Genomic DNA, 24,882 nt, shown 5'->3' with positions numbered 1-24,882 from the left:
TGTGTTTAGGTTTTTGTGTGGACATAGGTTTTCAACTCATTTGGGTAAATATCAAGGATTATAAGGTAAAAGTATGCCTAAGTTTGTTAATTTCCTGTTTTCAATTTCATTTATTCTCTGATTTTTATTATTATTTTTTTGCTTACTTTGGATTTAATTTGCTCTTCTTTTTCTAGTTTTTGAAGGTGTAGGCTTAGATTATTGAGTTTTAGATCTTTCTAATATATGCACTCAATGCTATAAATCCCCTCTTTAGTACTTCTTTTGCTGTTCTCTCACTAATTTGGATAGGTTGTGTTTTCATTTTATTTACTTCAAAATAGTTTTAAATTTCTCTTGACACTTCTTCTTTAACCCATGTGTTATTTAGAAATGTGTCGTTCAGTCTCCAAATATTTTGGAGTGTGCTAACTGTCTTCCCATAATTGACTTATTTAATTCCATTGTGCCCTAAGAGCATACTTTGTATGATATCTATTCTTTTAAATTTGTTAAGGTATGTTTTATGGCTCAGAATGTAGTGTGTTTTGGTGAAAGTTCCATGTAAAATTGAGAAGAATGTATATATATTCTGCTGTTGTGGGATAAGATATTCTATTAATACATGTGTCAATTCAATCCATTTGATTGAGAGTGCTGTTTAGTGCAACTATACCTTTACTGACTTTCTGTCTGCTGGATGTGTATATTATCAATAGAGGATGTTGAAATCTCCAAATGTAATATTGAATCAGTCTATTTATATTTGAAGTTCTGTTTTGTCTCATATATTTTTATATTCTGTAGATGCAATACACATTAAGGACTAAGTTTGCTGGGAGAATTAACACCTTTATCATTATGTAGTGCCCCTCTTTTCCGTGATAATTTTCCTTGTACTGAACTCTGCTTTTTCTGAAATTAATATAGTTACTCCAGCTTTCTTTTGATTAGTGTTAGCATGGAATATCTTTCTTCATCCCTTGACTTTTCATTTGTGTCTTTATATTATATTTAAAGTGAGTTTCTTGTAAATAACATATGGTTGGACCTTTTAAACAAAATCTACTCTGATAATCTCTGTTTTTTATTACAACTGGCACGTCTAGACCATTTACATTTAAAGTAACTATTGATATAATTGAATAATAACTATCATATTTGTAACTTTTTCTGTTTGTTTTTTCTTTTTCTATCTTCTACCCTTTTCTCCCTTCTCTTGTTTTAATTGAACATTTTATATGATTCCTTTTTCTCTCTCTCTTACCATGTCAATTATACATGTTTAAAAAATTTTGTGTTTGCCCTAGAATTGGCAATTTACAACCAATCTAAATCTATTTTCAAATAGCACTATTTCATTTTATGGGTAGTACAAGTACCTTAGAGCATCCGCATTATCCCTTCCTGTCCTCTTATAACAATCTTCTCATTTATTTCACTTATTTATAAGCTGTAATAACTAAATTCATTATTGCTATTATTATTTTGAACAGACTTATCTTTTAGATTAATTAGAAATAAGAAAATGAAAGATTTTATCTTACTTTCATTTATTCCTTCTCTTACCACTCTTCCTTTCTCTTTGTAGATCCAAGTTTCTCACCTATATCATTTTCCAGCTCTCTGGAGAACTTTTTATAAAAGTACTTCTTGGAAGGCAGGTCTACTGGCCGCTAATTTCCTCAACTTTTTTCCTAAGAAAGTCTTTATTTCTTCTTTACGTTTGAAGGATAATTTCACTAGATACAGAATTCTACTTTGGTGGGACTTTTTTCTTTAACAACTGTAAATATTTCACTCTTCTTGCTTGCATGGTTTCTGAAAAGAAGTGTGATGTAATTATGACTTTTTTCTCTGTAGGTAAGATATTTTTTCCTCTGGCTTCTCCTTGTCTTTGGTTTTCTACAGTTTGAATATGATATACTTAGGTAAAGATTTTTAAATACTTATTCTATTTGGTATTCTCTACATTTGCTAGATCTGTAGTTTGTTGTCTGTCATGAATTTTAGAAAATGCAAAGTTATTATTACTTCCCACATTTGTCTTTTTTTCTCTCTTTATTCTCCTTCTGGTATTCTCATTGCATCTATGTTACAACACCCATCTCAAGCAGTTGGCCTGAGAAGTTCTCTTTTACTTAGCCTTTTTGTTCTAGTCAGGTCTTCTATTGATTGGGTGAGGCCCACCCACGTTAGGGAGCTCAGTCTGCTTACTCAGTCTATTGACTCATATGTTAACCACATGCAGAAACACCCTCACAGACACATCCAGAATAATCTTTGACCAAATGTCTAGGTACCCTATGGGCCAGTCAAGTTGACCCATAAAATTAACATCAAACTGTCTGTCTCTCCAGTTTTAGGGGCAGCATTTTGCTCTGAGACCTCACTTTTCTGATGGATAAGAGTTATTTATTTTCAATTTGTTCAGCTTTTTCTTGTTGTAAAGATGGGAATGAAAACTTGCAGGCTCTTTACTTGTTGGACTAGACACTGTAAGTCTTTGACGCCTTCTTGCAATTAAAGAAAAACATTCATTTCCCCTGGTTTTCCTCGTTAGGGGGTTTGGTCCAAGTTGCCTAGTAGTACATCCTTACTGGTAGTGAATGTTCTCAATTCATTTTTCCCCCATTATTCCTTATTCTAATTTTATTTTTAAAGTAATATTTTTAGATTTAACGTGTATACAAAATGTAAATGTGTAGCTCAACGAATTTTTATAAAGTACACATATTCCTGTATCGAACACTGAAAGCACTGTCATTTGCCAATATCTTAGATGTTCTCTCTTGCTCCCTCCCACTCATGATCCCTTTCCAAAAGATAACTAGTACTCAGTTTTTTTCATACATATATGACTTTGGTCTATTTTTGAACTTTATGTAAATGGAATCAAATAATATGTACTCTTTTGTGTGTGGTATCTTTTGTGAGGTTCATTCATATTGCCATATTGTAGTTTTTTCATTCTTGTAACTGTAGGAAAGGAATTCGATTGATAATCATACCAAAATGTATTTGTCTTATGGATAGACATTAGGGTTATTTTTACTTTATAGCTATTATAAATAGTGCTGCCATGTACAATCTTGTCTTTTTGTGAGTACAGTTGTCCCTTGTATTCATGGGGGATTGGTTCCAGGACTTCTGTGGATACCAAACTCTTTGGAAACTCAAGTCCCCAATGTAAAATGGTGTAGTATTTGCAAATAACCTACCCCTATCCTCCTGTATACTTTAAATAATCTCTAGATTACTCATAATGCCTAATACAATGCCTACATATTACCTCATTCATGTGGATTCAATGTAGTACTCCACATGTGGCAAATTTAAGTTTTGTTTTTTGGAACTTTGTGAAGTTTTTTTTCCCAAATATTTTCAATCTGCAGTTGGTTGAATCCACAGATGCAGAACCCATGAATATAGTAGGTGACTATATATGTAAACATTTATGTTGGTTATATGTCTAGTAATGGACTTTATGGATAGGTATATGTTCAGCTTTAGTAAATAATGTCAATCAGTTTTCAAAAGTTTCCAAAGAGTTTCCTAAGTCAGTGGCATTAAATACATTGACACTGTTGTGCAACCATCCTCACTACCCATATCCAGAACTTTTTCATCATCCTGTACTGAATTTCTGTACCCATTAAACTATAACTCCCCATTATCTTCTCCTTCCAGTCCCTAGTAGCCACTGTTCTACTTTCTGTTTCTATGAACTTGCCTATTCTATATACTTCATATAAATGGTATCATATAATATCTGTCCTTTTATGTCTGGCTTATTTTACTTAGCGTAATGTCTTCTAGGATCATGCACGTTGTAACATATATCAGAATTTTTATTCCTTTTTAAATTTGAATAATATTTTAGGATATGTGTATAGTACGTTTTTAATTCATTGATGGACATGTGGGTTGTTTCCATCTTTTGCCTATTGTGAACATTGGTATACAAATATCTGAGTCCCTACTTTCAGTTCTTTTGTGTATATATCCAAAAGTGGAATTGTTGAATCAAATTGTAATTCTGTGTTTAATTTTTTAAAGAATCACCATACTATTTTCCACAGCAGTTATATCACTTTATATTCCCACCAGCAATGCACAAGTGCTGTAGTTTCTTACATCCATGCCAATACTTTTCTGTCGTTTTGTTTACATAATAGTCATCCTAATGGATGTGAAGTGGTAGCTCATTGTGGTTTTGATTTGCATTTCCCTAATGACTAGTGATGTTGAACATCTTTTCATGTGCTCACTGGCCATTTGCATTTCTTTTTTTGGAAAAAATGTATATTTAATTTCTTTGCTCATTTTTGAATTGAGTAGTTGTTTTTTGTTGTTGGGGTATAGGAGTTCTTTATATATTCTGAATATTAATCTGTTATCAGATACACAGTTTCCAAATATTTTCTCACATTCTGAGTTGCCTTTTTTCTCTGTTGATAGTATTCTTTGATGTACAAAATTTATAAATTTTGATGAAGTCCAATTTTTCTATTTTTCCTTTTGTTGCCTGTATCTTTGGTGTCATATCTAAGAAATTACTTCCAAATCCAATGTCATAAAGCTTTTCCTGTATATTTTCTTCCAAAAGTTTTATATTTTTATCTCTTATGTTTAAGTATTTGATCCATTTTGAGTTAGTAATTGTATGTGGTGTTGTTAGCTAAGGGTCCAACTTCATTCTACTGCATGTTGATATCTGGTTTTCCCAGCACCATTTGTTGAAAAGACCTTATATCCTTTTGATACATACAATTGGTTAGAAATATTTCTTATAAATGTCATCTTCCACTCTGTGGACTTCAATTTAATGTTCTAATGGTACCTTTTGGTTAAAAGAAGCTCTTAATTTTAATGGAATCAATTTATAATGTTTTCTTCTTATGATTAGTATTTTTGTGTCCTGTTTAGGAAATCTTTGTTTTTTCCATGGTCATGGAGATATTCTCCTATATTTTCTTCTGAGAGCTTTATTGTTTCACCTTTCATATATATGTGTGTGTACACATATTTGTGTGTTGTATGTATACACACATGCATATATATCTATATATCTGGAATTCAGTTTTGTAGATGGTGTGAGTTAGGAGTAAAGGGTGTTTTTTTTTTAATGGATATCCAACTGACCCAGCACAATTTGTTGAAAAGACTGTCCTTTCCCTACTATACTTGAATATCTAGGTTCTTTTGAAGAGTAGTTCTTTGATAAAATCACCAGTTTCTTTAAATTATTGGTCTTTTCAGCTTTTCTACCTTGTCTTATATCATTAAAAAACTGTTACAAAAATTGCACACAGAAAGCAGATTCAACATTTATTAAGAATGTGCCATTTTTATCTTTTTTTTGATAAAGTATTTTATAGCAAATTCTAAAATATGTGTCATTTTTACCCTTATTTCACACAAATATCAAAATTATGGGCATCTTCTTACAAAAGCACAATACCATATGATTCTAACATAATTAACAATTTTTTTATTGGTATTAGATAAAACTTTGACAATCAGATTTCCTCATCTATCTAAAAGTGTTTCTTTAGAGTTGATTTGTTAAAATTTGCATTTAAACCAGCTCTGCACATCACCTTTGGTTTTTCTCTTGTGTCTCTCTTAGTTCTGACCACTGCTGTTTTCTTTCTGTCTCCCTGCTGGCATTGACTTGTGCAGAATCTGGAACTTTTCTCCTGTAGAGTATCCCACATTGTGTCTGTTACTTTGTGGTGTCATTTAACATGTTCTTCTGTTCTCTGCATTTTCTTGACTAGAAGTTAGCTGTAGAGCTTTTCTTAGGTATATAGTCAACATGTTTGGGGAAAAAAAAACGCATCACTGTTGACAAGTAATGTTTAGTTGTCTCACTTTTAATGATGCTTAGATTGATCAGTGGGTTCAGATGGCAGTAGCCTACTTTTTCATTTAAATTTCTCCATCAGTCTTTAATCTAGTGGTTTCATTCATTGTTTATCACTTCCCAAAACAATTGTTTCCTTGGGTGGGGGGGGTGTTGCAAAATGGCAATTTGTAATTCTGTCATTCTTTTGATGTTAATAAACTGGAATTCTTCTGTAATAAATGTTCCTTCATCTATCAGAATCACGTGCTTACTCTAAAATACAGGTTATACACAGAATGTTTAATTTTTCTTTTCTAACACCCTTTCCCCTTGATTAGTTTTTCTACAACTTTGTATATTTTTATTAGTTTTTTAAAAGCAGGCTCTTTAGAAATAAATTTTACTCCTCTAAATATTTTTTGCTTTAGTTTAAACAATTTTTCTATTGCATTTTTTTCACTTTCTTTTTTCTAGTATGTTGATGACTGCTTAAAGCATTTTTATTTTCTATTATTTATTAATACACTTTTGAGGCTATGAATTCTTGGTATATCAATACATTCTTTTGTCACTAGTAAAAATATTACATAGTTTAATTTATAACTGTAATATTTTTAATAGTGACAAAGAGAAAATGAGATTAAAATTTTTTTAACTTACAGGATAAGTTAAAACTATATTTTTAATGAATATTCCATTTTTATGCTTATAAAAGTAATACATGCTTATTGTATTTTTGACAAAAATGGGCTTACACTCTACATGTTGTTTTATAATATACTTTTCATATAACAATGTATTACTGTCTTTACATGTTTTACACATATAGATAACACACCATCATTTTAATTATTGCTAAATAATTATGTTTTATACATTGGTCCTAATTTTTGTTGCCATTGTTCTCACTGTTCATGGTCATCATCATCATCATCATCATTTTAGCGATAAAACCCTCGTCACATGTCAGGCAATATAATAAACTTTGCATACATTATTTTCTTCCCATTTATAAGTGAGGAAACTGACATTTGGAGAGATTAAGTAACTTGCATAAACTTTGAAGTGGCAGAGCTGAGATTCATTCAGGTTTATTGGACTTTCATGCCCATAATCTTAACTATTATGCTTCTCTATCTAAACAATAATATACTTAAAAAATATGATATTGGCCAAAAGATAGAGTATTTCCAGTTTTTGTTATTATAAGCAATGCTGCAGTAAATAACTTTGTATTTACATGGTTAGGTACAAAGTTACTTATTGGCTTATTTCCTTAGGAAAACTTATAGAGAAAGACTTATTGGGCTAAAGAAACATTTACAAAATGAAATTTTTGAATTTCTCTTGACTTAAGAATTATTAAGAAAGTTTAGAAAATACATTTGATATATTTATAACTCATTATTTTCTATAAAATAATCATAAAATTTTATTTCATTCTGGTCAGCTAATGGGGCCTGTGCTTTGGTTTTTTTGAAATATTTTTTTCATCTTCAATTTTGAGAGATATTTTCACTGGGTGTAGAATTTTAGGTCAACTGTTTTTTATTTTTGTTTTTAATTTTAGTACTTCAAAGATATTTCTTCATTGTCTTCTGACTCGCATATTATCTGATGGCAAATCTGCTGTACTTCTTATCTTTTTTTCTTCTGTACATGATTTGTCATTTCCCTCCCTTACTACTTTTAAGATTTTCTCTGTTTTGCCAGTTTTCAGCTATTTGATTATCATATACATGGATATAGTTTTTTTTTAATTCTACTTGTGTTTGTTGAGATTCTTCAATCTGTTGGTTTATAGTTTTTGTAAAATTTGGAAAAAATCTCTTCAAAGATTTTTTTGCTTCTCTCTTTTTTACAGGGACTTCAATTACATAAATGTTAAACTTCTTGATAAGATTTCACACATGACTGATGCTTTGTTCAATTTTTTGTCATCTTATTTTTCTTCTCTTTACCATTTTGGATAGCTTTCTTCTTTTGTTGTATCTTAAAGTTCAGTGACCTTTTGTTCTGCTGTCTACTCTGCTGTTAGTTCTAACTGATTTTCATTTTCTGCTGTTAATAGTATCCAGAGTGCTTTTCATTGTATATATTTTTTCATTTTATGTATTATATTTTTTAAAATCTAAAAATTCCATTTAGTTCTTTTTTATATCTTTAATTTTTTCCCTCTCATTATGGTCATATTTTCCTTTACTTATTAAAGATATGCTGTATATTTGCATACTTTTGTAATATTTCTTTCTGCTAGTTTCATTATATGTGTTATTTCTGGGTTTGTTTCTATTGATTGATTTTCCCCCTAGTTACAAGTCATATTTTCCTATTTCTTTGCCTGTCTAGTAATTTTTAAATTGATATTGGGCATTATGAATCTTATGTTGTTAGTTGTTGGATTTCATCTTATTCATTTAAATAGTATTGTATCATCCAGTCCTATAAAACTTTCAGATCTTTCTGTTTTCTGTTTTATGGATAATAGATTTTTTTTGCTGTTATAGATGTAGATTTAAATTTCTTACATGTTTTTATGAACATTTAAAAGAAGAAATCTGTGGGTGCATCCTCCCCAAATTACATACATTCCTATCTTACCTGAAGTCCAGAATTATGGAAAAATATTGGCTACTTGGGTCTTTGCTGGGCATTAGAGGGAGAAAATTTTGTAGATAATACATAGTGCACACACAGAGATTTGGCTACTGAAACCTTTAACCTCCTTCATGGTAGAGGTAACCTAGGTACTGTATTAAAACTGGAGGATGCAACATGGAATCAAGTCAAGTCAAGGGTGAGGTTCTTATATTTCTCTCTCTTTCCCATTGCAGGCATGTTCCCTGGAACCTCCATGAGCCAAGAGTAGACCAGTTTGTTTTCACTGGAAACCTGGATTTGATGTACGTGTTAATGCTTAAATTGCCCAGAGACAGGGATTTGACTTGTGGGGATCAGATGAAGCAGTAGGGGGCTCCTTACTTTCTGCTTTGGGAGCCTTCAGGGAGCTCAGGTAGTTTTGTTTCTTCTTGAGCAGTGAATCTGTTATTTACAGTGGAGCACAGACCTTAGTGCTCTGGTGCATTATTGCTCACAGTGTGGTTCAGAAGTGCTCCAGGTTTAGTTTATGATGAAGAACCTGCTCTTAGGCTGGGCGTGGTGGCTCACGCCTGTAATCCTAGCACTCTGGGAGGCTGAGGCCGGAGGATTGCTCGAAGTCAGGAGTTCGAGACCAGCCTGAGCAAGAGTGAGACCCACCATCTCTACTAAAAATGGAAATAAATTATCTGGACAACTAAAAATATATGTAGAAAAAATTAGCCGGGCATGGTGGTGCATGCCTGTAGTCCCAGCCATTCAGGAGGCTGAGGCAGAAGGATCGCTTGAGCCCAGGAGTTTGAGGTTGCTGTGAGCTAGGCTGATGCCACGGCACTCTAGCCCGGGCAACAGAGTGAGACTCTGTCTCAAAAACAAACAAAACAAAAAAAAGAACCTGCTCTGTCAGTTGTAAGAGGAGATTTCTGGGCTATAGTTTACAGGGTTTCTAAGACATGACAGAAGTAGAATAACTGCTTATTCAAATATATGTGTTTAGACATTGGCTTTGGTGCTGGAGACAGATAAGACACTTTGTGCTTTCAAGAATAGGGATGCTCTGAAGAGAAGAAGGCCAATACAACACACTAAGGATATGCAGCCCAAACCGGGGGGTCAGACCAGGGAGACAACAGTGAAGCTACTACAGCTGAGGTCAATTTCAAGGCTGCACAGGAGTTAACCAGACGGGGCTGAGTGGTATTTCAGGCAAAGGGTGTAGCAGGGGCAAAGTCAGAGATGTGAGAAAACATTATAAATTAATTAAGGTGATATTGGTTGCTGCAACAGGTAAGCCTCAAAATCTTTTAATGATAAAGGTTTATTTCCACTCAGAATCTAAAATAGGTATTTCTGGTGAGCATATGTCTCTCTTCCAAAAAATAATTAAAGGGATTCAGGGTCTTTCTGTCTTGCGCTTTCACCATCTTCAACACATAACTTCCAAGCCGCTGTGCTTATCAGCATCCAGCCAGCAAGTGGAAGAAAACGCCTGCAGAATCTTTTTTGGGAGTTGGAACACATTGCTTCTGTTCACATTTTATTGGCTCTAGGTCAATTACATGGCCCCTTTTAAACACATGGGAGGCTGAGAAATGTAGTTGAGCTGTGCGCCCAGGAAGAAAAGGGAATGGGCTTGATGATTAACATTCTGCCACACATTGTATTTTCTGGGAAGTGCAAGAAATGCTGTCTGGCTTACCTACTAGTTTTTAGTGGAAGAACTGTCAAAAAATAAAGTTGGAGAGATAGCCAACGTCCAGATCCTGGCCTTATATATCATGCAACAAAATTTGGAATCTATTCTGAGAGTGTTGGGGAAACATTTGAAGAATTTTAATTTGGCAAGTTCATACTAGCATTTAAAAAGATCATTCTGACAGTATTTTTAAGAGGCAGCATAACCTAGTAGTTAAGATTTCATTTCTGGAGGCTCTCTGCCTGAGTTCTAATTTTAATTCTTCCATTTATTAAAAATGTGACTTTGATGAAGTTCTAAGTTTTTATTTTCTTACCTGCAAAGTGGAGAAAATATTGATACCTTTCTCATAGAATTGTCAAATAAAATAATAAACTTAAAATAAGAATTCAGCTGTAGTGCCTGCTTCTGATACAAAATACAGATTAGGTCCTATTGTTGTTGATGATAAGAGCATTGATAGCAATTGGAAAAACATTGGAAGAAGGTAAAATGAAGAAAGGAAACCAGACAACCATTCTAATAACTAAGGTATGAAATGATGAATTCTTGAGCCAATGTAATAGCAGTAGGAATGCAGAGGAATTTGAAGTTTGAAAAAATTAAATAGGAAGAACAAACATGCCTAACAGCAGGAGCTGAGGAAGACAGAGAAGCAAAGATGATTTGTAGATTTCTTCCTTAGGTGGCTTCTTGGATGGTGGTGTCGCTCACAGAGGAAATGCAAGGGAGGAGTAGATTTGGGTGGGAAGGTTGGAGTTGGGTTTAGGATTTCTAGACTTTCACTTTAATGCCTTTCTGTCTTGGCCTTGACAGAACCCCTTTCTTGATGAGTGTTGTGTCCCCATCCGCCTGGGTCACATCTCCTACATGGATTTTTGTGGGCCAGGCTGGGAGTTTCACCTGTTCCAACCTCAAAAGAATACAAGGAGAGAGACATAGTTGTGATTCTAGAACTCAGCTTTTGCTGTGAAGTTATTGTTGTTGCTTTTCTTCCCAGGGCTTTTACAACCATAGCTTCACACGTGGGGCTCTGGGTCATTCTGTGTCCAGGCTCCTACATCGGTAGTGACCTAGACCTTGGAGGCTTGCCCAGGTAAGTTGTGCTTTGAGGGTTCCTGGCCATGACTGCATGTGGGCCACAAACACATTCAAATGCAAGTTAGGCAAAGTGTTTTGCTTTGTTTGCTATGTACATTTTTTATGTGCACTATTTTGTTCATTTAATGACATAGAAAATGAACGTTAAAGTATTAGGGTTTATATAGTATTTGGTTTTGTTTTCCCCTTCTATTTTGTTTTGTTTTGAGATAGGGTCTTGCTGTGTTGCCCAGGCAGGAATGAAGTGGTGCAATCACAGCTCATTGTAACTTCCAACTCCTGGGTTAAAGCTATCCTCCTGCCCCAGCCTCCTGAGTAGCTAGAACTACAGGTACACACTACCACACCTGGCTGATTTTTTAATTTAATTTAATTTTTTTTTGTGGAGATGATAAGTTGCCCATGCCGATCTCAAACTCCTGGCCTCAAGCAATTCTCCTGCCTCAGTCTCCCAAAGTTCTGGGATTACAGGCATGAGCCACTGTGCCTGGCCAGTATTTGTTTTTAAATAAACCTCCATCTCTGCAGTGCAAATGGGATAGATTTTGTATTTATATTTTATTTATTTATTTTTAATAAATAAATATCCAAAAATAGAGGCTATTTAATATTAACATTTTTTGTGTTGTTTTTCAGATGATACTGCATTAACAAGTTTACATCCTGATTTTTACACTTAACATTGTATCATAAAGAACTGTTATAAAATTAAAACTTTTGTAAAAATGATCTTTAAAAGACATATAATTCTATCATGCAGTTATTTCAAGATTTACTTATTTTCCCTTTTACTTGAGTATTTGGATATTTCACTTGATCCTTGTAATATAATGCTTAAATGATCATCTTTGTCCTTAAGTCCTTTTTGGCATTTCTGGTAATTTTTTGGGAAAGACTTGCAAAAGTTAAATTACTGAGTGTGCATATTTTTGAGCCTAGCAATATACTTTTCTAAATTCCTTTTTTTAAAAAAATTTCAGAATATTATAGGGGTATAAACGTTTTGGTTACATGTCTTGCTTTTGTACAGTTTGAGTCAATGTGATGTGCCTATCACCCAGATAGTATGCTTTGTACCCATTAGGTGTGAACTTCATATTTATATTTTAAATAAAAACTAATGGCTACCACTTAAGCAATATCTTTATAAGTCCTAGTTTTTGTGGTGGCAGTACAAATAGCAAGAAATTGGTTGATTATCTCTTTTTAAAGAGGGTTTTTTTGTTTGTTTATTTTTTGCTTTGGATTAGATTTTTTTTATTATGGGAAAATATACATAATGTAAAAGTTACCTTTTTAACCATTTAAAAGTGTGCTGCCGGGAGTTAGCTACTCTCCCAGAAAAACAGACCCCAAGGCAGGATCGTAGCAAGGGATTTGGAAATAATAGCTATTAAAGAAATAATGTAGACAGAGAAATGATTGAGACAGAGACAAAGTGCAGTTTAAGTGATGGGGGAGTCAGGGGACCTCCAGCATTCCCATGAGCTGTGAGGCCCCGACTGAAATCCCACATCAGTATTTATTGTTACAGCAAATAGTTGTCTTTTGTTAGAGAATTATAAGTACAGCTCATTTTCTGAGGTTTCCAGGGGAACCTTACCTAATTCTGTCTACAAGAATAGATGGTTACAAAATTTTTCTAAGATAAGCATGTTAAGCCCTAAGTTAGAAACAGACCTAGCTGAGCATACAAATTAAAGATGAAATGTATAAAATAAGAACACTGAGTCTGTGTGCTACTCTAATCTACTTCTTCTAAACACAGAAACATGTAGTCAGGAGTGAAGCAGGAATAGCCTTGAAGTCTAGGATAGTTCCAGCTACATGTTATCTGCTGGGCAGGCATTTAAATCAGCTTCTCTGCCAAGGACCCAAACCGAGCTTCTGCCTTGCAAAAAAAGCTCCAGGAAATGGCTGGCAGCAAAGAAGAAACGTTGCTTTGCAAATGTCCTTTGACAATGCCTCCTTTTTGGGAAGCATCTTCTATTCTGTGAACTAAAATGTCTACAGATTCCTTCATGTCTCTTAGCCTATTTCCCAACAGCATGCAATGCTGTAGCATTAACTACATTCAAAATGCTGAGCAACCATCACCACTATTTAGTTCCAGAACCTTTTATCACCCAAGAAGGACACCGAGGCACTCCTCTTTCTTCCTTCCTCCCTGCCCTTGGCACCTCCTATTCTACTTTTTGTCTCTACAGATTTATCTATTCTAGATATTTCATAAAAATCAAATCATACAATATGTGACCTTTTGTGTCTGTCTTCTTCCACTTAGCATGATATTTCCAAAGTTCATCTGTGTTGTAGCATGTATTAGCACTTCATTCCTTTTTTATGGCTGCATAATAGTCATTAAAGAGTTTCTTTTTAACTTCTAAATAGCTTTATAAAAATCTTATTATATTTCTTTTGAGAAAAATCTGTTCATGTATTTGCCTGCTTTTTGATGGGGTTGGTTTTTTTTCTTGCTGATTTGTTTGAATTCTTTGTAGATTCTGGATATTAGCCCTTTGTCAGATGTATAGTTTGCAAATATTTTCCCCCACTCTATAGGTTGTCTATTTACTCTTTTGATTACTTCCTTTGTTGTGCAGAAACTTTTTGGTTTAACTAAGTCCCATTTACTTATTTTTGCTATTGCTGTATTTACTTTTGGTATCTTACAAACATATGAAAAAATGCTCAGCATTACTAATTACTGGGGAAATGAAAATTAAAACCACAATGATATACCACCTTATCCCATCAGAGTAGCCATTATTAAAAAGTCAAAAAAAAATAGATGTTGGCACAGATGTGGTAAAAATGGAACGCTTACGCACTGTTGGTGGGAATGTAAATTAGTACAACCACTATGGAGATTCCTCAAAGAACTAGGAGTTGACCTATCTTTGATCCAGCAATCCCCCTACTGGGTATCTATCCAAAGGAAATGAAGTCATTTTGTAAAAAAGACATCTGTACCTGAATATTTATCGCAGCACAATTCACAATTGCAAAGATATGGAACCAACTTAAGTGCCCATCAATTCATGAGTGGATTAACAAAATGCGAGATTTTATATATATACCGTGAAGTACTACTCAGCCATAAAAAGGAATGAAATAATGTCATTTGCAGCAACTTGGATAAAACTGGAAACCATGATCCTAAGTGAATTATCTCGGAAATGGAAAAACAAATACCTCATGTTCTCACTTATAAGTAGGAGCTAAATGAGGGGTATATATTGTCATAAAGTGGTATGATGGAAATTGTAAACTAAGAAGAGGGAGGGAAGAAGCAGGGTAAGAGATAAAAATCTACCTCTCAGGTACAATGTACATTATTCTAGTGACAGATACACTGAAAGCCCTGACTTCAGCATGACACAATTCATCCATGTAACAAAAGCACTTATACCCCTAAATGTTTTGAAAAAAAAAAAAAAATCTCATTCTAGACTAGGGATTGGCAAACTTTTCCTATAAAAAAACCAGATAGTAAATATTTTAGGCTTTGTGGACCACGTACAGTCTATCCTGCAACTACTCCATCTTGCTGGTATAGCCAGAATGCAGCCATGACAATATGTAAACAAATGGGTGTGGCTGTGTGCCAATAAAACTTTATTTGCAGAAACAGACTGCAGATCTGATTTGGCCTGTGGGCTGTGGTTTGATGAGCTCTGCTCTAGATCATGTCATTTTATACAGCCTCCATTTACATTTTGAGGAAAGAGATGATGGCCCAGGTGCTGAGCTATTTGTAACTGGCACCAACTGCTTTTTCTTAAAGTTGGATTAACCCCTCACAATATGCTGTTCTGGTGTGGCTGTGCAAATTTGGGCTGTCTGCAATTTCCAGCCTCCTATGCTTGAACATTCTTATTGCTGTTTCCCATCCCAAGTCCATGTCTTGCCTTTCCAATCTTAGCTGGCTACTCAAGGACCCGAAAATGAAGCTGAGAACAACGTACAAGGGCTTCACTAATGCAGTGAATCACTATTTTGACAAGCTGATTTCCAGGATAGTACCACTCCAGGTAAAACCCAATCCCCCATCTCTAAGACCAAGGGAAGTGATTGCCTGGATTGGTTTCCTGGATAGGGCTAACTTACTTTCTGTACGCTTAGGAACAGAAAGCATATGCAACAGCTAATTCCAATTCCGTATTGTAAAATGACAGGTTTTAATTGCTCTTCTTTTATGCCTTTCCTGCACCTGCTGCCCAACTGAACACTCACATACTTAGATCTACCTTTTTCCTGGAAGGACACTTGGAACTACACTCTGTATATTTTTATTTTATCTTGCCCATTATTTATTTGCTTTCTCTATTGCCATAATTGGAAATTAGTGATTATCCTCAAAATGTCTTCATTTATCTCCTAAAGATAGCTACATGTGTCAGTCCTTCACAAACAGTAGCTTATACAGACGACCTTAGGTCAATGATTTTATAAAAGTTGGAATTTACTTAGCTTTTAATATATCTCTCTGTAATAAAACCATTGCATATATTATTTAAGTGGAAATAATATGCCACTATATTTCTAAAATGGCTGAAAAACATAAAATGGACTATATACTTGATAGAAAATGAGTGGAGAGGTGTAATAAGTACATAGCATCTATTAGGTGTTAAGCTTTGCTCTAGGTAATTAACATTTACTTAGCATATTTTATTCTCACAGGGATCATTTGAAGGAGACCTTGTAGATAGAATGGAGGCAATGACAAGGCTTGCATATGGCCAGGAGGAGGCTCCACATGGTGTGAATGTACTAGGAACAGAGTTGGTTCCAAACATTATGAGTGTCTCAGAGTTAATTAGACTCAAGGAAGCCATTGAAACTCCTAAGTGACTTAAGAACATAAATTAGTGTGCCATATGGGGTGTAGTAGAGATTGGCCTTTACTGAGACTAGGGTGACACTGTCTAATATGATAGCCATTGCCACATGTGCCTACTTAAATTTAAATTCATTACAATTAAATAAAATAAAAAATGTAGTTTCTCATTTGTACTGGCCACATCTCAAGTGCTCAATGGCCACACGTGGCTGGTTGCTACCATATTAGACAGTGCAAATATAGAACATTTTCATCTTTGCACAAAATTCTACTGAACAACGCAAGACTAGAATGCTCACCCCATCCCTAATTTAGGACTTCTTAGTCTTGAAAATCTTGACTGAAAAACTAAATTAGTAATCAGAAAGTTGCTTAGTGTGCATGAAACCAGGCCCTGAGGAGGTTAGGAGGTCTTGAGAACATTCTATAGGCCTTATGAATCAGCACTTCCTTATAACTGAATACCTTTCTTTTAGAACTTTCAGTTGTGTTTTTCAGATTCAGGGTCTCTTGCTTCAGATAATTCCAGGTACTGTCAACTTCTGGATCTTTCCTCTTTTCTGTTTTCTAGTCTGTTGGATTCCTCATTGGTTGGATAGGAAGGGGGAAAGGAGGAGCAGGTTTTGAAAAAGTTGCTCGATGTTTGTCAGTAGGGGATATGCAATTTAAAGGTTTGAGAAACACTGTTTTAGGCTTTGTGTCTTTTTTTCTTCCTTATCAGCGTTTACAATATAGTCAGTTATTCCTTGCTAAATATCCTCCCATTTCAATTCTCTGCATCTAAAGTTTCTTCTAGGTCATGGTGATCGGTTTTTGTTGTGCAAATACTTCAGTCGCACTTATACATAGTCCCAGGTCTTGCCCAGATTGCTACTTGCATTGTTGGCATGAGTTTAATTCTTAAGTGTCAACAATATTTTTCTTATCTGGGAGGGGTACCTCTTGTTGTCTAATGAGTTCCAAGAGTAGATTGAAGAAGTGCAAAGTGGGCACAGTTAAATTAGCCTAGGATGTGAAAGGTGTAAAATATGGAGAGAAGATACATTAGCTGACCGGAATTTTGAGTTGAGAGAGCTATTAAGATAGGGGATAACTGAGCATGTTAACATTGACTGAGAGGGACAATAAGGAGGGAGGATTTAAAGATATTTGCCAAAGGACATGATCGCCAGGGCAGAAAGGGCTGTGATCTGCACAGAGTTGGGATTAACAGAGAACCATGAGGAACACCAGCATTAAGAGGTGGGTAGGACAAAAGGAGCCCACAAAGGAGTCTCAGGAAGAGTAACCAGAGCTAGGAGAGAATGGGTTACAGAAGACAGCAGAAGAGAGGGTTTCATGAACAAGGAAATGGCCAAGAGTATCAAATGTTGCTAAGAGAACAATTACATTAGGACTAAAATTTTGTGATTGAATTTAGCAAAAAGGTCAGTGTTAATAATTTAGATGGAATGGAAAGAATGAAAGTGAGGCTACAGTGAGTAGAGGAGTAGACAGGAGGATGGGTCAAGAGTGAGTATAGAAATGATTCACAAAGTTTGGCCATGAAGGTAAAGAGGGCAAGAGGATGCTAACTGGAGGGGGAGTGGTCCAGGAAAGTTATTTAAAACATAGTGTCTTAAGTCAATTTAAATGACGATGAGGAAGGTTCAGTAAGGAAGGAGATGAAGATACAGAAGACAGAAGGGATGCACCAAAGAGCAACATTCCTGAGAAGTGGGAAGGAGATGAGATCCAGCATATAGGAGATGAGATAACCCTTAGAAAGGATGACAGACCCCTTCCTTAGTCATTGATGCTGTCACTGGTGCTTAGGTGGAAAGATGGTTGTGAAAGTTTGAGGCTCCATGCTTAATGCATTGAATTAGGGAAAAAATAAGGGGAATTAATTATTTAAGCAATATTAGGAAAAGTAGGATTCTGAGTATATGACTTCTTCCCCAAAGTGACTGCTACCTTCATGTGAGAGAAATTGCCAGAACTGTATTGCAACTTCAGGTTGACTTTAGGAGTGTGTTATTTTTATGGCACTCCAGATTTGTGTGTGCTTAGTAAACTCAGCAAATCCAGTCTTTTCCCACCCTTACCTCACTCTGAAACTCTCATCTGCTTGACCCTCAGTATAACCAGGGAGGTCCCATCATTGCTGTGCAGGTCGAAAATGAATATGGTTCATATTATCTGGATAAAAAGTACATGCCATACGTTAAAAAAGTAAGTGCTCCTTTAATTTTTTTCCATATTTACACACTTCTTTTCTCCCTGTTAGTTTGTGGAGCAAACATATCCTGAGTACCTGTAGGTTTCATGGAACCATGGGATATGAAGGTGAATAAGGTCCAGTTTAATGTCTCCATGCATTTATCTTCTAGAGAAGGGACTGGAAACTACCTGCATAACTCTAGTGTAAGGCAAAGAAGTGATGTTAAGATATCTTTCCTTTCTGTTGGTATCATAGCTCTATTTTGGTTAATGTTTGCATAATATATATTTTTATGTTCTTTCAAATTTTTTGTATCCAGGTATTTAAGGTACATGTCTTTAAAGTAGTATACAATTAGAATTTGTTTTTATTAATTCGTGATGAAAATTATTGTCTCTTAAATGAGGTATTTTGTTTGTTTACATTTAATGTAATTGCTGATATGTTTGCATTTAAATCTACCATCTTATTTTATTTCTGTATGTCCTACCTGTTCTATGGTGCCTTATCTCTTCTTTCTTGTGTCCTGTTGGATTGACTATATTTTTATTATCCCATTTTCTCCTCTACTAGCTTTTTATACGTCTTCATTATTCTTTTAATGTTTGCTGTACAGATCACAGTTTCTATCCTTGAATTGTTAACATATAAGTTGAAATGTTTGGCAGTTCCAGGGCAAAGCAAGAACCTTACCACAGTTAATTGCATTTTCCTTTCTCCACCTTAGGTACCATTTTTAACATTTCATTTAATGTTATATATATATTTTATACTCACAACATTATTGTCATTTTTATTAATGAGTAGAATTAATAGTCATTTAGATTTACCCATATAATTTACTTTTTGTTGCTTTTTACCCTCTGCATCTCTGAGCTTTCATTTGTCTTATTTTTCTCTGTCTTTAGTATTTTCTTTGTTGCATGTATTCTGGTACCAAATTCTTACACCTTTTGTTTGTCTGAAAATATGTCTAGTTCACAGTCAGTTTTGAAGTACATTTTTGCTCTAAGTAGAATTCTAGGTTGGCACTTATTTTCTTTGGGGATTCTTCTGGCATCCATTGTTTCTGTTAAGAAGTGAGTTATCAATAAAATTATTGTTCCTTTGAAGGTAAAGTATCTCTTTGCTTCTGGCTGCTTGCAATATTTTTTTCTTTGGTTTTCAGCAATTTTATTAAGATATGCCTAGGTGTGGTTTTCTTTCTACTTATTCTGCTTACATTTTTTGCATTCTTCAATTTTTGGCTTGAAATCTTTAATCTGTTTTGGAAAATTGTTAGCAATTATGCTCTGTTTTCTTTCCCCTCTCCTCTGGCATTTCAATTACACAAATTTAGGTGTTTTCATTATATTCCGTATATATATTATGCTATTTTCTGGATGATTTTTTCTAAATTATCTTCTAATTCATTAATTTTCTATTTAGGTTTGTCTAATTTGATGTTAAACTCATCCTATTAAGTTCTTAATTTCAAATATTTTAATTTTTAGGTCTAGAATTTTTATTTGATTTTTATAGTTTTCATTGTTTTGCAAAATTTTTGATTTTTTATTTAATTTTTTAAACACATTAATTATGATTATTTCAACATCTGCATCTAATAAACCTAATATTTGAGTGCCTATTGATCTGTTTCTGTTGTATTTTTTTCTCATGGTTTCAGTACAGTATTATCTTCTGGTATGCCTAATAAGTTTTTAATTTAATGTCAAACATTTATTTATGAAAACATTGTGATCATTTGAGGCTCTTGATCATCTTCCAGATGGATTCATTTTTGCTTCTGGCAGGTATTTGCAATGATTTGAAGCTGAGCTTCAGTCCTATGTGAGCTAATCTAATTCTTGTTCATCCTTATTCCCAGGAGATAACCCTATAGATTCTAGCTGAAAGCCATGGTCTCTAAACTGTGGCAGTTCTCAAACTGTAGTTTTTTTCCCCGAGTCTTATAAAACTGCTGGCGTCTCTGCTCAACTTCTTAGACTCTTCCTGACTGAAGCTTTAGGAATCAGCCACTGTCTGAAGGCAAAAGCAGTGCCAAATTTTAACCTCCCTTTCTCTCTGGGGTCTTGGCTTCTCAAATTCTACCTTATATATCTGGTATCTTCAAAGAAGTTTTCAGAAAGTATTTTGTCCAGCTTGTATAATTGTGATTAGAAAGAAGTTTAGTTGGTGTCTTAGTCCATTTTCTGCTGCTACAACACAATAATTTATGAAGAATTTTATAAGGGTGATTTATAAAGAAAAGTTTATTTGGATCATGGTTCTGGAAGGTGGGAAGTCCAAGAGCATGGTGCTGCCTCTGGTGAGGGGCACCATGTGGTGGAAGGCATCATGAGGCAAACAAGCACACGAGACAGGAAAAGAGGGACAAATTCCTGTGATAATGAACTCACTCTGCAGTAATGGCATTAATCCATTCATGAGGGCAGAGCTCTCATGACCCAGTTGCCTCCCAAAAGCCCCACCTCTTAACTCTACCAAAATGGCAACCAAGTTACCAACACTCAAACTTCTGGGAGCACATGCAAATAATAGCAGTTGGAAACAAAAATAGCTCATCATCCCTAGTAGAACCTGTTACTATCCCTATAAATTATGAACCATGTGTCCTGGTTTGTCCAGGATGCTGGAATAATTGTTACCACCCTCTTTCTTTCTCAGGTATCTAGTAGGATAAGTGATATGATCACCTGCCATTGAGCTGTGCTGCTCACTGGGGCTGGAGACTTGACTCATGGCATTCGAACAAGACCCATGGTAGAGGAGTGGGGTGACACTGATTGGTATATGACATGCTGGCTCTTCTCAGAGTCACTTCTCTGCCTCCCGTCTTTTTCAAAAAAGTTTAGTAGAAACAAACTACTTCCTCATACCTAACAAAGGGCTCTAGGGTTAATTGCAGGAATATTTTCATTTTCAGGATATTCTGATCTGAAAGATCAGGAAGGTGTACCTTTGGCTTATCTCAGTACCCATGGTCATAGTCCCAGGATTCTACCACGAAATAGATAAGTCTCATAGCCTCTTCTCTCTGTCTTGGATTTAGAATCTATCTAGATTTTTTTTTTTAGTTAAAGTAGGAACATTAAAGGTTCATGCAGCAAAAAGTGTGACTGTGGCTGGACTTAGCCAAAACTTGCCTGCCTTTGCCATTGACCAAAGGAAAACCCACAGTTGTGCATGTGTCCACAAATGCCTCTTGTCTATTGGGCCCACGGGATGTGGCTAATTTGGGTGAAAATGTGGAGAACGCTGTTCACCTTAAGCTCTCTGATACACTGGAAAAAATCCAGAATTCAGGTCCTTAGGGGAAAGCACCATATCAAGGCAAATGCAAACAATCCCACTGCCTCTTGTATTAGGTTTGAAATTTCAATTGTCACTTTGGCCTTGCTGAATGTGGCTGAAGCAGGGATGAGTTTTTTGTCCTAATTTCCTAACTTATAAGTAGCTGGATGGGGAATTAGACCTTCTTTTCCACTCCCCAGCTTCACTCTCCTAATAGTATTTTTATTCCCATAATTTTTTCCAGAGAGGAGCAATCCCGAGGGGCGGGAGACAGCTCATTTACCTCACTGTGAATTTCTCTGTAGGCCCTGGTGACGAGAGGGATCCAGGTGCTGCTCATGACGGCTGATAGTGGACGAGAATTGAGAAGAGGCCACTTAAAAGATGGTACAGTTTTGGTTTTGCCCTAGTTCCGCCATTAGTCAAGTCCGAAACAGAACGGGAGTCCCTGTGCTGTGCCATCCTTCCCGTCTCCGTGGATGAGGCCCGGTTGTCCTTAGGTGAAAGCAGAGCAGAGTTAAGGAGCCGGTCAGGCCTTGCTGCCACACCAGCTGCACCACGAAGAACACTCGCTCCACCCCCTCAGCCCCTGGCTGCCCAGGGTGCGGCCTGGCTGGGACTTGAGTAAAGGCAACTCTGTCATTGACACGGAAGTGGATGCCGTGTCAGAGAAATTGTCCTGTCGTGGGCCCAGCCCCAGGAGCTCATGGGATAAATAAGCCCAGGAAATAAAAGCAGTGGAGAAACATAGAATAGGATTACAGAGAGCAACATGGGTTGATAGAAAAATGGGAAAAGGTAACATGCAGACAAATGGAGCCAGAGAACAATGCCTTTTAGAATTCTTGAACCCAAGCGATTTTGTCAGGTGCCTTGTCCTCTGCCGTTTCCTCCCCCAGACTTTTTGGTGACCCTTCCTCAGAATGGTGTTCTGATTTGGAAGTCAGGAGACCTGTAGCCAAGTTTTAGGTCTTAGGTTGCTCACCTCGCTGGGCTCAATTTCCTCATGTGACCTGCATTATTCATCAGAGTGATGTGGTTTCTTTTAACTGCCAGTCTTACTTCTCTGGGTCATTCATTGCAAATACTAAATGAAAGGATGTATTTGAAAGCCCTTTGTATGTTGCATGTTTGGATCCAAGTGTAGGGTCATATCGTCATAGCTGGCCACAACGGTGTCCATGGGCAATGCCTGTGAGGGGCGTGTACAGGAGGTGTGGAGCCTACTGTCCCTCCTGGCCCTGAGGGGAGGGGGTCCTCTGCCCTGCCCTGTAGTGGTCATAGCAGGGCACGTGCAGAGTTTCTCCTTTCCCTCCCCAGTGCTTGCCACTGTCCACATGAAGGATATCACACAAGAAACTTATCAGGAGCTTTCTTCAATTCAGGTAAGGACCCTTTAGGGCTGGGAGACATTTTGATTCTTATCCATGCTAGGACCTCTTCACTCATTTGCTGGGGAATTTCTCAGCAGTGATTAGTTCAGTTAAAATTTGGATCTATCATGCCCTTGAAATACTGCTTCTAAGTGGCTTTAGGTTTCATTAAATCAAATTCGCCTGCCCACAATATCTTGCCCATAGCCCTCAGCATTAAATAAAGTCCAGTGTAATTTGTATCCAGTGAGTTTCTTAGATTTGACTAAGAAAGAGAACAACTTGAGAGAAGCACAATTCTTAGGGCAGATGTTGTGATATTAACTCTATTTTGAGGGTGGGAATCAGAGCTTCTGACTCCCCATTTTGTTTTTTGTGTTTTCTGTCAGAGAATCCTCTCCAAACTGGACAAAGTAGATCTCACATAGTGAAGGGGGAGCTGACACTTGAACTGGATGAAAAGTTAGAGGTTTCAAATTTAGATCAGAGTGAGGACTATTTTTGTGTCCTCATATATACTGGTGATCAGACAGACATACTTCTTGCCCTTGCAGAGGCTGCATCTAGGTTTGCTCACTGGGCATGGGAGCTCTGTTGCTGCCTTTGTCCTGATCGATGTTCTCCTGAGCAAAGAGAGAGAAGGTAGAGAAGTTGTGTTTATCAAGGGTCCAGACGAGAGAATGCTGAAAGGAGTGGGGTCCTCTGTATCTTAGTAGGCTGAAATCAACATGGAGTAATTGTACAGCCCCTGCATTAAAATTAAAAACCAAATGACAGCAGCAAAGTTAAAGGGCCAAAATGCAGAAAGGGAAAGGGCTATCCTGATGGCACTTTACATCAAAGAGGTTTTGGAAGTTAGTTGACTGCATGCTCCACCTAAACAAAGTCTGTGACATCAACTGCCAATAGCTTTGAAAACTTGAGTTTCGTTGACAGAAATGACATTATCACATTTCTTTGTGGTAGCAAGAGCAAATTTGAAGCATTTGTTTTTTGTTTTTTTTTTCTGCTCAGGGCATCACTTCTTACAAGGTATTTTAACAAAGTGAAATACTTCCAGGAAATATGGTTTAGGGCTTATGTAAAGATAACCGAAGGAACTGGGAGTCTCACATTAGAAATAAGACTCATTTGGTGAGCATCTTCAAAATTTTCAAGTACTTCCTCGTGAAAGGGAAATTCTTTGTAGTACTAGAGAGCATAATTAGTGTCAATGGGTAAAAATTAATGAGAAAACATATGTTGTCTCATTATAAGGATTATAATTTTTGACTGCCTTGGGTAGCAATGAATTCCTTATCACACAAAGATGAAGGGTGGTGGCTACAAAGTGCCTATAGGTGTTCCAGTATTTATAGATGACAATGCCTATATGAAGTGAGAAGTGATACACTAGAAAAGCTCAAATGAAAAATCATTCCTAATGTATGAATCTATGAGTCTTAGTCTATTTGGGCTGCTATAATAAAATACCATAAACTGAGTGGTTTATTAGTAACAGAAATTTATTTCTCACAGTTCTGGAGTCTGGGAAATCTAAGATCAAGGTGCTGGCAGATTCAGTGTCTGGTTAGGGCCCACTTTCTGGTTCATAGATGGTGCCTTCTATTAATAGCTGCTTCCTCACATGGTGGAAGGGGCCAGGCAGCTCTCCTGGGTCTCTTTTTACAAAGGTACTAATCTCACTCATGAGTGCTCCACGTGCGTGACCTAATCACCTCCCAAAGCCTCCACCTCCTAATATCACCATTTCAACATATAAAATTTGGAAGGACACAGACATTCAGACCATAGTTCTATGGTTTGGAGACTCTATGAGATTGAGAGGAGCTTGAGCCATATGGTCTCAGCTTAATTAGCCTTAAAGGATTCAGAACATTATTTTTGGAATTCAATAGAGTTTTAAAAAATTCAAATATTAACATAAAGATTCCCAGGAAG

General features: G+C 36.0%; 1 protein-coding gene across 1 annotated transcript in view; it reads left to right on the top strand.

Moving 5' to 3' along the window:
* The window catches only part of LOC123641141 (beta-galactosidase-1-like protein 2), a 40,517-nt gene that overhangs the window by 4,971 nt on the left and 10,664 nt on the right, over window positions 1-24,882 (top strand). Inside the window, exons 4-9 of the mRNA XM_045555645.1 lie at window positions 8,665-8,733; window positions 11,125-11,220; window positions 15,151-15,259; window positions 18,193-18,285; window positions 21,874-21,955; window positions 22,889-22,953. Coding sequence (XP_045411601.1) covers window positions 8,665-8,733; window positions 11,125-11,220; window positions 15,151-15,259; window positions 18,193-18,285; window positions 21,874-21,955; window positions 22,889-22,953 — 514 coding nt within the window. The remainder of the gene's footprint in view (window positions 1-8,664; window positions 8,734-11,124; window positions 11,221-15,150; window positions 15,260-18,192; window positions 18,286-21,873; window positions 21,956-22,888; window positions 22,954-24,882) is intronic.

The sequence above is a fragment of the Lemur catta genome, chromosome 7 (genome assembly GCF_020740605.2).
Source record: "Lemur catta isolate mLemCat1 chromosome 7, mLemCat1.pri, whole genome shotgun sequence".
NCBI classification, from domain to species: domain Eukaryota; kingdom Metazoa; phylum Chordata; class Mammalia; order Primates; family Lemuridae; genus Lemur; species Lemur catta.
The sequence above is the reverse complement of the archived record's forward strand: the minus strand, read 5'-3'. Positions and strand labels throughout refer to the sequence as shown.